At 35.9% G+C, this 15,842-nt stretch overlaps 1 protein-coding gene across 2 annotated transcripts in view; it reads right to left on the reverse strand.

The window, feature by feature from the left end:
* LOC150093190 (guanine nucleotide exchange factor DBS-like) overlaps positions 1-15,842 on the reverse strand; it is a 450,940-nt gene that overhangs the window by 265,257 nt on the left and 169,841 nt on the right. For both annotated transcript variants that reach the window (XM_090413275.1, XM_090413276.1), the window contains one exon: positions 7,669-7,782. In XM_090413275.1, the coding sequence (XP_090269401.1) occupies positions 7,669-7,782 (114 nt within the window). The remainder of the gene's footprint in view (positions 1-7,668; positions 7,783-15,842) is intronic.

Consider the following 15,842-nt stretch of genomic DNA (forward strand, 5'->3'; position numbering starts at 1 on the left):
AGCAGCTTTGGGATCAGCAACAACACATCCGTTTTGGTCTAAGGCAGACAAATGGTGTGTTCTGTATCTACCTTTCATTTTCCAGATTTTCTCCCATACAGTTTTTGAACTGTATGTTTGATTAACTGATTAGGTAAATTGGATCCAAGATTGCTTTTGACTATGATATCTTAAATGATGTGCTCTGACCCGAGTACACTTAAAAGCTATTAAGTTTGATGTGGTGTGGTATCTAAATATATCCCATGCTTTGTGTTGATTTTTTTTTTTTTTTTTTTTTTTTTTTTTACATGCCAGGCATTCTGAGTTCCTCCAAAAGCTTGGATAAAGTGAAAATCGAGATGACGTTGAAATTGAAGTTGTTGTTGCTTTCTGGACAATGCAATCTGCTACATGCTTTACTGCTTCACTAATAGATGTTTTACTGGTTGTATCTGCATTAAATTTTGCAAGATGGGAAAAAGTATTCCAGTCAGCATGATCCAATTTCCACATGGACATCCGTGTAGCAGAACATGGTTCATGTGAAGACGTGCAAATAACAGGAAAATAATCACATCAGTAGATGCTGTCTTTGACATCCCATGCAAGTAGTGGAAAAATGGCAAGGGAGTGGTTTGTAAAATTGATTACAGAATATGAGTGGGTAGGCATATGGAAGAAAGTATTGAGTCTATTATTTAAAAGAGAGAGAGAGAGAGAGAGAGATTATTATTGTCAAGTATTCATCAAACGATATGATATTTATTGGTTTTTATCTTTTCTACAAAGAAGCAAAACAATGTTTTGCACGTGAAATATGTTCACTTTAAGCTACTTGTATATAGAGGCTAATGACTTCGTATCACTTGCTATAGTATCTATCCCATAATGCAAAGCATCCCCGCCCCTTTTGAACGTGTATAATGCAATGCATAATGGGAAGGACACTACCCAGACTGGTTTTAACCTTTATTGAGGTCTCATCAGTGGGAGCCAAACCCAGGAGAGATATCAAGGTTTGAAGTAATATAGAAGTCATATATATATATATATATATATATATAAGCCAGTCTGGGTAGTGTCCCTTCCAATTATGCATTGCATTATACACGTTTGAAAGGGGGCGTGCTTTGCATTATGGAATAGATACTACGGCAAGTGATATGAAGTCATTAGCCTCTATATACAAGTAGCTCAGACGTGACTGTATTTTACACACAAAACATTGTTTTGCTTCCTTGGGGATAAGGATTAAAACCAAGTATAAAATTTCTTGGTATCTTTAACACACACACACACACACACACACACACACACACACACACACACACACACACACACACATGTTAGAGACTAATTTATTTATATTGCTAATATTATAAGCATTGGCTAGAAAAGCTGATAAGTAAATTAATTGCCAGTCTGACTGACTGAATGGATAGCATACCCACTCTCCAAGCAATAGGCTGTGGATTTGAGTTCCCCCCCCCAACCATGGGTGTTTGTAAAAGCCTGCTTTGGTACTTGAATTTACAAGTGTTTGTCTTTAAAAAAAATTATATTTTAAATTGTCATGAGTGGAATTAAAAACATGAGATTTGGAGAATAATATTGAAAAAAATCAGCAGATGAAACCAATTCTAAGGTGTTCTTAATAGCATTGATTTCTATGTTTAAAAGGGCCTAAGAATTTTTTTGCATCATGCAGAACTCATAAATCCAACGAGCCTTAGGAGACCAAAAAACTTATTTGATTTTACAGCAGGTAGGAATAACCTGGGCCACCTTATGTTTTAGAAATGGTACTCTAACATAATTAGTCCTTTTTGCTAAAACCTTGATTTAGCAATCACATTTTTTTTTTATATGGGCTCTCCATTAAGATGAAAAATATGTTTTAAAATTGGAAAACTGACTTAGCATACTATTCATAATGAAAGATGGAAAACTCACATAGAAAAACTTGCTCTTTTAATTATAAAATTTTTGCCATAGAGATCTCTTCTCTATGGCAATATATATATATATATATATATATATATATATATATATATATATATATATTAGCCATCTCTACAAAACACAGTCCTCTGGAATAAGACAAAACTCCTATAAAAGAGCAGATTTTGTACAAAATATCTATATAAGGAAAGTTGCAAATATTACTTGTGAAACATTACTTCATTGCCCTAACTTAAATAGATCATATAGTTTACTTTTACTCCTTTGTGAAGATAGTATTTTTAAATTTGTTAATCTTTCCTAATTGTTTAATTAATGGCATACTTTTTTTTTTAATAGTTAGGGGAGTGTTTTTGACCATTTTGTTAACTTACTGTAACTACTACTACTATTATTATTATTATTATTATTATTATTATTAAACAAGACCTCATGGAGTCAAAGACTCATCTAGGAGGTCCTTTTATCTCACACACATCTCATCATACCGGGTCTTAAACACATTCAAACTCCTTGCAGACACCACACTCTCAGGCAAGGCATTCCAATCATTCACAACTCTGCATGAAAAAAACCTGCCTCTCACTCCCCTACTCACACCCTCTTTATACAGTTTCCAGGGATGACCTCTGGTTCTCCCCTGATCTCCCACTATTCGCTGTAGAACTTCTCCACCATTGATCCTATAGCAACCCCTTACCAACTTGTAGGTCTCTATCATATCTCCCCTCTTCCTCTCCACTAGTCTCTGCAAATTACATCTTTTCAATCTTTCCTCATACTCGACATTCCAGAGGTCAGAAACTACCTTAGTCAGTCGCCTTTGGACCCTTTCCAACATCTCTTCATCCTTCTGAAAACCAGGTGACCAAATTTGGGCACAATAGTCCATGTGTGGCCTAATCAAAGCCTTAAACAATGGAACAAGAATCTCCCTACTTCTACACGTCAGTGTCCTCCTCATCATTCCCAGAAGTCTTTGTGTTGTCTTCACAATTTTGGCGATGTGACCCCTAAATTTTAGATCCTTATCCACTATCACTCCCAGATCTCTTATTTCCTCTACTTCCAACAATACATTCTCACCAAGCATAAATTCTGCATCCCATCTTTGTTTTCCAAATTTTAAAACCTTACATTTTGCAACATTGAACTCACATCCCCATTTGCTTGCCCAATCACTCAATTTATTCAAGTCTTCTTGCAAGGCCACAACATCTTCACTACTCTTTATGGTTCGTCCCAACTTTGCATCATCTGCAAACAACTGAATATCTCCATCCAAATCTTCGCCAATATCATTAATATACAAGTTAAATAATAATGGCCCTAAAACAGACCCCCGAGGCACTCCACTAGTGACTTTCCTTTTCCTGGATATTGCACCCCATACACAACTTGTTGATACCTATCAGATAGCCAGTCTCCAATCCAATGCACTAATCTAATATCCAACCCCATCTGCTCTAGTTTGACTGTCAACTTATCATGAGGTACTCTATCAAAAGCTTTTGCGAAATCCAAGTATATTACTGTGTATCCTTCTCCTCTGTCCAAGGAAGCAGTCACTTTATTGTAATAAGTAAGTAGATTACTAAAACACGACCTCCCTTTAGCAAATCCATGCTGTCCATCAAAGATTATACCATTGTTGTCAACCCAACTCTGGATCCTAGTTCTCACAAGCTTCTCCAACAACTTAACCACAACACCTGACACACAGATAGGCCTATAGTTTGATGCTTGAGTTCGATCACCTCCTTTATGAAGTGGCACAATCTTGCCCTCCTTCCACTCTTTAGGGACTTGACTAAGTGCAAGACTCGTATTAAAAAAATACGTCAAGGCAGGTGTCAACTCTCTGGCACATTCCTTCAGAATACGCGGTGATATATTATCAAGTCCCACAGCCTTATTTACATCTAGTTTACTCAACTCCCCAAACACCTCTTGCTCACTTACAGTCAGTCTCTCCTCCCCATCATCAACTGCTCTTAATCTCTCCATGAAGTCACATTCACAAGATTGAAAGATCTTTATGAACTGCTCATAAAGTATCTCCACCACACATTCTGCAACAGCTGTCTTTATACCATTTCCTCCAATCAATGTCATCCTTCCATAATCATTCTTTCTTTTGCTGGCTACATATCGAAAGAACTCCCTAGGATTCTTTTTAGCTTCATTAGCTAACTGCTGTTCATACCTCTCTTTAGCTACTCTCACCAACCAAGTCACTCTCCTTGCCTGGTCTTTGTAGAACTCATGAAATTGGTTACTTCCACTTCTCTTATGCTGCCTCCACAATGCCCTTTTTCTCTGTATTGCATGCTTAATCTCTTTATTCATCCATCTCACACCTAACTTATTTAACCTTCTCACCCGTGGTATACATTTAGACATTGCATCCACTAAATATTTTTTGAAAATCCCCCAAGCTGCATTGATCTCTTTTCCAGCTAACTCCTCATTCCATGCTACACCTGCAAGCTGTCTCCTGAGCTCTTCATAATCACCCCCCTTGTAGTTCCACATATACCCTTTTTTCACAGGGGTCCTTGCACTGCTGGCAACCACCCAAGTAATCACCTCATGGTAACTTTCACCAATTGGTGGATGATTTGATACCTCATTGATAATTACATCCTCCGATGAGATGACCAAATCCAAGACCCTTAATCCTCTTGTGCCCTCTGTTACATACTGTCTGAGGTAGTTATCCCTCAAAAACTCAAGAAACTCATTTTCTTTACTTCCAGTTGCTATCTCTTCATTCCAGTCTATATTGCCATAATTAAAATCACCCATAATGATCACCCTTTTCTTATTTGCTTGGCTTATTTGACCATACATTTCACTATCACCACCATCCACATTACCAGGTCTATAACAACATCCCACCAAGTATTTGATTCTATTCACCTCTATCTCACACCATACTGCCTCAAAACCACTGGCCCCATTTCCCCCTTGCATCTCTACCTTGTATGGACATAACTCTTTCTCTATCATCAATAGCACTCCCCCTCCCTTTTTACCCCTTCTATCCTCACAAAACACATCATACCTTTCCATCTCTATTCCTGTCAGGATGTCATCCTCATCTAACCATGTCTCACTTATTCCGACAATCTCTGGGTGCACAGAAGCAATTAGTGCAACCATTTCATCCGCCTTGTTTCTTATACTTCTAGCATTGGTATACAAACACAACAACTCATTTCTGGATCTACAGCTCGTTCCACTGATACCACTCACTCGATGTGATCTCTCCATGCTGGACTGGGGCCATTTCCCTTTCTGCTTCTTCATTTTAAAACCCTTTGCAATTCCATCTGTTTCCTTTTGATCCCTGATCATCCTATTACTTTCCTGCCTACACATTCTCTCACCTCCTCTTGGAGCATCCACCTTTCTCACGCTGTGTATCCCTGTCCACCCTGAGCCTCCCCGTTTCCCTGCTCCTCTTGCACACCCATTCTCTCATTATCTATACTCATACCACTCACTTCCACATTCATTTCCATTCCTTCAATCTCTCCTGTCTTACTCTCCTGCTCTTCCACATCACTCCCCTCTCGATCTGATTCATTCTCTCTATTCACTTCTCTATCTTCCAGCAGCAGTCTCTCCAATGACAGCTATGACAGCTCTTTTTAGAATATTTGTTATTTGTATTGTATAATTGCTGTTCCAGTTTCTTAAAGATGCCTGTGAAACATAAGTGAAAACCTTGCAATTCAAAGATCAATTTTTTTTTTTTTACATTAGTTTTTTGTTTTTTTATTATTAACAGTGGTTTTGAGGCAGTATGGTTTTAATTTTAGGTAAGCATTTTCATTATGGTAATACAATCTGTATTACCATTTTAGATTGAAATGAAGAGATGTAATGTGGGAATAATAAAAAATTAATTTACTGATATGAAGGATATTATATACTCATTATTATTATTATAGCCAAATTCAAAATTTTCCTGAATTTTCCTGAGAGTTTATGAGAATATAACTTTCAGCATTGAGGGGTTTGCACTACTTTCTGTACAAGACAAACTCAGCCCATGTTTTCTTGGTCTTGTGAGAGGAAATGAGACCTAGATATTTGCCTTTTATTAGTGTGTTTAACTTCTACTCTACTATCAATTATCTACATCAACGTCATCCACCGCCCACTACCACAACTGGTATTTTTTGTCTGTAAATTGCATGCGTTCTGAAGGGCCGATTTATCTATATGTTAGAAGGTAAGTTATCTCAAGCCTTTCTTGAGATTCATGAATTTGAGTTTTTGATAGACCACTACCTTAGGCAGCATGTAATGAAGGGCACACAAAAATCAAGTCTTTAAAGATAATGTGAATGGGATGTATCTCCCTCCAGATGACACCAGTGACTAAGGTGATCACCTGGATGACAGCTAGCATATGAAAATTTCTGTGAGGAAAGAGGCTGGCTAAGTGGTTAGCATATCTGCTCTCCGGCCAAAAGGCTGCAGGTTCAAATCCTACCGTGGGATTGGATGTTTGTGATTGTCTGTGGAAATACTAGTGGTGGTGGTCGGCGATAGATGGTGTTAGTGTAGATGCAGTCAGTTGGTGGATTGTGAGTGGTGGAGACAGAGTTGGTAGATTCCCTCCCTCGATGAGTCTTTGGACTCCCTGGAGGTGACAAATAATAATATATATGAAATTACAAGGCTAGTGATTATGAAAAGCTTAAGAAATAGTATTCCCTGCTAAAGCAGAGATAAGAAGTTAGATGAAAAGTGCAGACTAGGAAGATGACTTGGGTGGCAACAATAGTCAAGGTTCAGTATGAGAAGCAATCAGCTGACCAGGACAAAAAAAAATCCTAGAGAAGTCTTTTGATATGAGGTGAGTAGAAGAAAGAATAATTTTGGGAGGATAATATTAGTGGGTTAAATTAATGGACTGGCAACTGCAGAGAATGTAGCTAAGGTATTTAATGAGTGGTTCATCAAATACCTCAGACCAAATGTGACATGAGGAGGCTGAATGTAGAAGGGATGCTGGAGAGGGATTGATGATGAATGAAAAGGAGGTATATGAGGAATGAAACATACCTCATATTATTATAGGCAGTGTGACTACAACACATCACTGGGTGTATGAAGAGAATGTTCCAGTGGATCAACAGCAGCCCTGGCATACCAATTTAACAAATCTTATAAAGTGCTAGTCCCAAAGGAGAGAAAGAGGGTAAAATTGTTCTACTTTAGCTACTGCTCCGTTAAAACTTTTAAGGGATAAATGCAGTATCCCACTGAGATTATACAATTGAGATTTGAGTGTAATTTAGAGCAGTACTCTGATTTTTTTAAATTTACTCATCATTTAAAGGGATATTAAATCATATCTGAGTGTTATCACACTGTGGAAAGCAGAAAAAAAAAATATAAAACAATATTACTATTAATTACACAAAGCAACAATAATGCAGGCATTTATAATGATCATATACATTCACATGAATAAAATGCAATGGTAACAACTTAGCGTGAATAAATACTTACCTTAAATTTTATGTTAAAGATACCAAGCAATTTTAAACCTGGTTTTACTCCATTTTTTCCAAGTAAGCAAACAGACAAATGTCAAGTTTGTCTGTTTGCTTACTTGGAAAAAATGGAGTAAAACCGGGTTTAAAATTGCTTGGTATCTTTAACATAACTATACCCAAGTTAAAAATACTTTCTACACTTTACCTTAAATTTAAAATCTTCTTTAAAGAACTTATGGCTCACTTCAGAAATAGTTTTCTGTAAGAAACCTGCAGGCCTAAGAACATATACAACCTGAATCAAACCTGGAAAATATCCCTGAAAAATACAGTTATCTTTAGTAATTAAATTACATTGATCATATTTCTCAAAATGAAAATTATAAAACATGTATAAAATTTTTATATATAAAACATGATATAGAAAGAAGATTATAAAATAAATTTTTACATTAAAAAAAAACAGCGCACAGTAAATAAAATATGAATGCAAAAAATAATTTACTAATTATTTTTTAAGGGATGAATGCAGTATCCCACTGAGATTATACAATTGAGATTTGAGTATAATTTAGAGCAATACTGTGATTTTTTTTTAATTTATTCATCATTTAAAAGGGATATTAAATCATATCTAGATGTTATCACACTGTGGAAAGCAGAAAAAAAAATATAAAACAATATTACGGAGGACACTGACATGTAGAAGGAGGGAGATTCTTGTTTCATTGTATAAGGCTTTGATTAGGCCACACATGGACTACTGTGCTCAGATTTGGTAATTTGGTTTTCAGAAGGATGAAGAGATGTTGGAAAGGGTCCAAAGGCGACTGATTAAGGTAATTTCTGACCTCTGGAATGTTGAGTATGAGGAAAGATTGAGAAGATGTAATTTACAGAGTCTGGTGGAGAGAAGGAAGAGGGGAGATATGATGGAGACCTACAAGTTGGTAAGGGGTTGTTATAAGATCAGTGGTGGAGAAGTTCTACAGAGAATAGTGGGAGATCAGGGGAGAACCAGAAGTCATCTCTGGAAACTGTATAAAGAGGGTGTGAGTAGGGGAGTGAGAGGCAGGTTTTTTCGTGCAGAGTTGTAAATGATTGGAATGCTTTGCCTGAGAGTGTGGTGTCTACAAGGAGTTTGAGTGTGTTTAAGAAATGGTATGATGAGATGTGTGTGTGATAAAAGGACCTCCCAGATGAGTCATTGACTCCATGAGGTCTTGGGAAATAATAATTACAGGCAGACCCTGGTCATATGACATGTTAGGTTCCAGACCACCATCATATGGCGAAAGTTTTTTTAACTTGGTTATGCTATAAATTAAAGATGCCAAGAAATTATATTCTCGGTTTCATCCTTTATCCAAGCATATGCAAACAAAGTTTGCACAAAGTTTGAACAATAGTTCATGCACAAACTTTGTTTAATTTACATCATATAGCAAATCGCTGCCTTCCACACACCCCCTCACTTGTAGATGTATGTAATGTTTCAGTAAAGTTTTTAAGTCATACATGTATGCACAGATGCATAAATAAAGCATTCATTTATGTCAGATATGCAATAGAAAAATTTTGAATAATTTTCACGAAAGAAAAAGCTATTCTGCTTAGGGAACATGCCAACTAGTTTGGTCATCAATCTACACTATTAAAAGTTTTTCCATTTCAGCAATAAGATTGTCATATTTATGCAGAACTGTGGTATTAACTAGCGTAGCAATTTTCACTTCATGAAGAACTTTATCTTTGTTTGTAACAACTGTAGCAATAGTAGCGTGAAGCAAGTTTAGCCGATGACCTATTTCAGTGTTCGATACACATCACTAAATTTTAATCTCATTATCTAATGTAATAGGTTTATATCTCTTCTTCTTTTCACTAGTAATGGCACCCTTACTGTGAATTTTATCTGCCATTAATAACAACAATAAAATAAAATAATAGTTATAAATAATTTGTAATTCACAGCGAAACACCAAAGCACACACACACTCAAAGAATGTAGCAAACAATGACATCAAAACAAGCAGTTCGTGAAAACTGAACATCAGTTGATTCATGGAAGCGTCCCATTAATAAAACAGTCACATGAGTGAATACAGCATCGTATAAATGGGCACTGGTTGAATAGTTGACCAGTGCCCATTTATATGATGGGCACTGGTCAAATACCAAAAAGTCTCTTATGAACAAAGCATCATAAGGCAGAATATTACTGTGTATTAAAAATATACTTGGAAGTTCCTCAACAAAATAGAAACAAAATCCAAATTATCTTACACATCATAGAAATTATCCTTTCGTTAGATAGAAGAAGGAGAGGTGATATGATTGAGACTTTTAAACTGCTGAGAAGTAGTTACAGGGTTGACACAAGGGAGTTCTTTCGTTTGGTGGAGGGCAATCCCTGAAAGTTACAAAAGGAAGCTGTGAGCAAGAGGGTGATGAGTTCAAGGAATGGTTAAACAGCTTATCATCCAGTAAACTGACATCCATAAAAATCCAGCATTCATATGTTTCTCCTTTTCAGTCTCACTTGCTCATGTAGTGTCTGCACGTGAGTGTATTTATACCAGTGCATTATTCCACTAATGTCCATTTAACCACCCAACTGGTTACAAAGATAAATTATATCCAAAAGATACTATTATTATAGTCAATATACTAGAATATTCAAAGGTTATATTGACTTCAATGGGTATTTCACATCTGTAATTATGGACATATATACACATCAAGGCTAGTACAGTAGTTAAGGATAATGGAAGTACTGTAATAATTATTATTATATGACACCTCCAGAGATTCCAAAGACTCATCAAGGGAGGGCACCTGCTCTACAGCTGTCTCTGCCACTCAATCCGCCAACTGACCGCAACTACACCAACACCATCTACCGCTGACCACCACCACTAGTATTTCCAAAGACAATCACAAACATCCATGCCCATGGTGGGATTCGAACCTGCAGCCTTTTGGCTGGAGAACGGATACGCTAACCACTCAGCCAGCCAGGCTTTAGTTCAGGTTCTTTGCATGGAGTGGTTGGTGAGTGGAATGCATTGCCTGAGTGTGCTGTGAATGTAGGCACATTGAATCAGTTTAAGGCATGATTGGATGAGCATTGTGTGCAATAGTGTGTATCTCCCACAATACATCTGACTCCATAGAGGTCAGATGTTAATTTTTTTTTAAACACATTTCTTGCATACAAATAATAATTACCGTATTTGCCAGCGTGTAAGATGCACCCCTTTTTTTGCACAAATTTTTTAGGAAAAAAAGATTTTTAGATCCTCTTCCTGATTCTGCTAAGTTCTTATCATTTTCTCAGTTGGCGGTGGCCAAAATGCCTCTCTGCAGCCCTGTTTCCATGTTCTTTAGCATACGCAATCACACGTAGCTTGTATGCAATACTCTAGCAATGATGACGTTTTTCAGTCATCAGCCACAACAACCATTGGAAAGTTTAAACGAACAGAAACACAGCTGTGATCGTCGATGATGATAGCGCATGCACATCCACTGAACTCTACGTAACTGGAATGCTCTCACATACCGCGAGGAAGCAAGAAAGAAATCGTGTAACTCAGAACAGAGAAAATTTCCGGAAATGAAAACAAAAAACTGAGTATCAGCATATAAGACATATTTTCAAAGGAAAAAAGTGCATCTTATATGCCGGCAAATACAGTACATTATAAAATTATAGAAATTACAAAATTTAAAAATTATAAAAAATTACATACATATAATAATAATAATAGTATTTTTTTAAATTCAATGATTTTTTATTATTAAAATTATGATTATATATTATGCATTTACAAAACATGTTCTAGATTGTTTTTTTAATAATGAATTTCATATAAATTTTCCTCTTTCAGGTAATTTATAATTGTAGTTGAATAAGATTACATTTTTTTAAACAGTATTTATAGTATAATATTAAGTTATATTTTACAATTTTTGCTTTTAATGTATTTAAGTGCTGTAACTACAACAATGCAATGTAGTAAATGGATTTTTTTTTCTCTCTGTTTATCTCAGTTTAGATGTAATGTCTCGGCTTGTATCCTTGAAGCTTTTTAGTAAGCTTGTATCTTTTATTAATTTGATTAGATATCAAATTAACCAGTTAGATATCTTTTATTAATTTGATTGCTGTGTTGGAAGTAGGCTGATGTTTGAGAAGTCAAATGAATGATCTGAAAGGTCTGATCAAAGTGAAATTGCCGATATATTCTCGTGTTATTGCATCTGTCTTGATGGTTCACATTCATTTTTATTGTGGTCTTCATTTTGAACCAATTAGGAGACTTTTTTTTTTTTTTTTTTACTCTGGCAGCCTTTCTATGTCTTCTGAGCTTTTAATTTGTATTGGCTTTGAAGTTTGTGACTTCCTCAAGAATATCTTGGCATCTCTGATCCACAAAATTTGGTAATTTTTTTCTGTTTTTGCTTTTCTTGCTTGGTACAACAGATTCTGGTTGAATGGTGTTAAATATTCTGATAGGAAGATTGGCAAATTGTCTTGCAATGCGTTCAAGTCCTTGGCAACTGGTTTTTTCTATCTGCTGGCTTTTAGCAGATTGTCTCTTGTGAACTTGCTTGTAAGACAAACGATGACTGGTGCGGGTCGTGGCAAGCCTTGTTTTTTGCTCTTCCTAGGAATCCGATTTACGGTCTGAATGTCGTTATGCTGTAGAGGGATGTCGATTGCATGGTCTAATTTTAAAACTATATCTCTGAGGTGTTCTGTAGGTGCAGTTTCAGGAAGACCATTTAGAACAAGATCTTCTTTATGTTGTTGCTGATTTAAACGTTCGTATTGTAGTTTTAGGGAATCAAGTTCTTGACGGAGTGCAAATGTCTCTTTCATCAAATTGCGTTGCCTGTCAGTTAGTGCGTTGATGCTGATTTTAGTGTCTTTTACCATTTTCAAGACTTCTTTCACTGCTAAATTATTATGTTTGACCAAATCCTCATATTCACTAGTTTTTTGTTATTTGTTCATTCTGTTTATCAAAGAGTTCTTGCACAAGATCTACTAAGCTGGCTTTTATAGTCTCTAGACCATTTTCTATTAGTATATTTAAGGAGTGCAAATTATAGGACTCACCTGTATTTTTTTTTGTCTGTTCAGTTCGTAGTCTGATTTTGCCTCCAGTATAATCGGCTGTGCTGTAGGTGCATTTCTTTGTTCTCCCTGCAGAGTAGGCACTTTCATTCCTCACATGTTGCATTGGATTTATGTTGCTAGGTCGTTTCTGAAAGGATGCGCATGTAAAGTGTAGATTCCTATGGCATTTCCTACAGGTTATATGCTTTCCGTCACACAATAAATCCTTTAGGCATTTGATGCACTTCATGACTCGCCTTTCTTCCATTGAGCAACTGTAGTGTGATTGTAAAGATGGCGACGTCCTTTGTTCTTCGCTTGTTGTTGACCATGGGCCTCTCTGTTCACTTTTCAGCACTTCAAAATTTGGTTTCTTCTTAGCCAATTTCGGTGGATTTTATATCAATGTCTTCGGCGTGACAAGTAGAGTTACTTGGGAACACTTTCAAATTAAAAGTAGGAGTTAGAACAACTTTAAAACTATAAAAACCTGGAGCAGCAATATCACCGTGTATCCATTTGTATGCCTACACAGCGCCCTCTCTGATAATAATATTAATAACAGTAGTAGTAATAATACATTTTGTATCTTCAATGTAATTTCCTAAAACAACATGATGAATAACAATTAATACTTATAAGCTTGAACATCAGAACTGCTAATCACAAATCCTACTAACTTGGTCAAGTTTGTTTCATTTTAATGAAACATGCTATTTGCTCTCATTTTCTAAAAAACGAGAATTGTAATTTTTGTTCCATCCAGTTTATTTACATTAATTTAAATCATTTCAGTATTAGGTTAAAAATAAAGCAATTTATAGCTTTTTTTAATGTTTTGTGCATTAGTAGGTATATGATATATTTCTTTCAGTTGTGTAACTGGATAGGAAGATGGTGCCTTTGTTGTTTTTTTTCCTTCAGGAAAATATAAATTATTTTTAAGATATACTAACTAAATAAATCTAATTATTATGGTACTTTCATCTCACATTCTGAACAACTTTTACTTTATTCTTATTTTCCGAGGGATGGATTAAAGATTTCTGTCCCTAATTACCAATAAACATCAAGTTTTTCCACAAGTTTTTTTCTGTTTTTTGCAGTTTATTCTTAACACGCAATGAGTCTTGACAGCATAAAAGTGTGAATGTTTGGTTTCCTCTCCCCCAACACACATGAAGAATTGTAAAACCTATAGTACATCAGTACCATATATGGTAAAAGTATGAAAAAGAATAAGCTCATTGCCATCAGGCATTTAAAATGGATGAATAAAGGGCAAGTTGTTTAATTATAAATATAAAACAAAGTACCTTTACAACCAGAACAGAGTGACTTTGCTAGGGAACAAAACAGCTAGTGTAAGTTAAAGTAACAATTTTGGCACATGCTTAACATCAACCATAAATGTTACCATATATCGAACCATCTATTTCACATAGCTTTGAATTACCTGTAATAGTATAATGAGTGGGAACTAATGAAAAAAAGGAGACTGATACTAAAAGGTTAATAATTAATTATTGGTTTATTAAAGACATTGTTAAAATACTACCTTTTTATTTCATTTTTATTTATTTAATTTGATATGACATTGTCCATGAATTGCAGGGAGATATTCAGTTGCTTTCAGATGATGTGACGTTGGGAAGAGTTATTAGTAATACTGACAATATGGTAGTCCTTCAGGAGAATTTGAATAAGATGGAGAGATGGGAAAATGAATGAGGATTTCAATTGAGTGAAACTAAATGTTAGGTACTGAAGTTTGGGATCCATCGATGGAAACTGAATATTCTGTTGGAAGAACTATGCTAGAGGAAGTGGAAGAGGCAAGGGACCGTGGGGTGATAACTGATAGAAACTTGAAGTTTAGGGGATGTATCGCAAAGGTGATAAAGATAATCTAGAAGATTGCTGCAATACATCCATGTCTACAGCGGGATTCGAACCCATCGTGGACATGGATGTTTGTGATTGCCTGTGAAAATACTAGTGGTGGTAGTGGTGAGCAGCAGATGGCATTAGTGTAGATGATGCAGTTCACTGTACTTGGGGTGGATTGAATGGATGCCCTCCCTCAATGAGTCATTGGACTCCCTGGAGGTGTCATGTAATAATAATACTGAGAAGGATACTGACTAATAGAGACAGAAGGATTGAGACATTTAAATTGTTGAGGGATAGTTACAGGATTGAGAAGTTCTTTCATGGAAGTCTTGAAAAGAAGTGGTGAGTAAGAGGATAAGGGATGACTTTTTTTGCATGGAGGGTAGTTGGACAGTGGAAGGCAATTCCTGATAGGGTAGTGACAGCATGATCAATGAATGGGTTTAAGGAATGGTATGACAGACTTCGTGTTATTTAAGATGGACTACCCACGATGAGTCTTATGACTCCATGGAGATTCTGAATAATAATAATTTTCTTCCTACTCAAAAAAGGTTATATACCTATTTATGCATTAGTACCATAGGTGAGTTAAAGGTTAGAAAAATCTGGAAATTCTGCTCTGGCAACCAAACATGAACAATTTTCAAGTCATTTCAGGCATACAATAAATATATTTTTTCCGAGAATCATTATTCTAACTAGACATCCATCGAGTCAAAAGCAGGAGGCTCAAACTAAATTTCACAACTATAATCGTAATTCACTTTATGTTCATCACCCACTGCAACAAGCTATTCTGTTTGTATGCCAGAATTCATCCAAAAATAAGCATACTGCTCACCAAACTCTTACAAAAGTTTTAGAGACAATCCCTTGTTTATGTCCAAACTGTACATTATACTCTAAAAAATTCTTCCTGCAGTATCCATCCATCCAGTAAATTAATCTCAATAACTTATACATCATATTACATCCCATTTATTCCTACTGACTATGTTTTCAAATCTGGCATTCCATTATCCTGATGGTACCATTGTTACTGACCTCTAAACTCTTCTGGTATTAATTATTATTATGATTCAGGCCTCCACAGAATCAAAAGACTCATTGTGGGAGGCTCATCCTAGAAAACATAAAGCTATCGTACCATTCCATGTACTCATTAACCATTTGTGCTCTCACCACTTTATTAGGCAATGTATTCCACAGTTCAACCACCCTCCATGCACAGAAACCACTCTTCACCATCATGCTCACAGCTTCCTTTCATAACTTCCAGGGATGGCCCCTTGTCCTTACTCCTGTTCCACCAAGCAAAAGAATTCCCCAGTGTCAACCCTGTAACTACCTCTCAA

This window comes from Typopeltis vanoorti, chromosome 24 (assembly GCF_054136105.1).
Source record: "Typopeltis vanoorti isolate ZY-2024b chromosome 24, IOZ_Tvanoo_1.0, whole genome shotgun sequence".
NCBI lineage: Eukaryota > Metazoa > Arthropoda > Arachnida > Uropygi > Thelyphonidae > Typopeltis > Typopeltis vanoorti.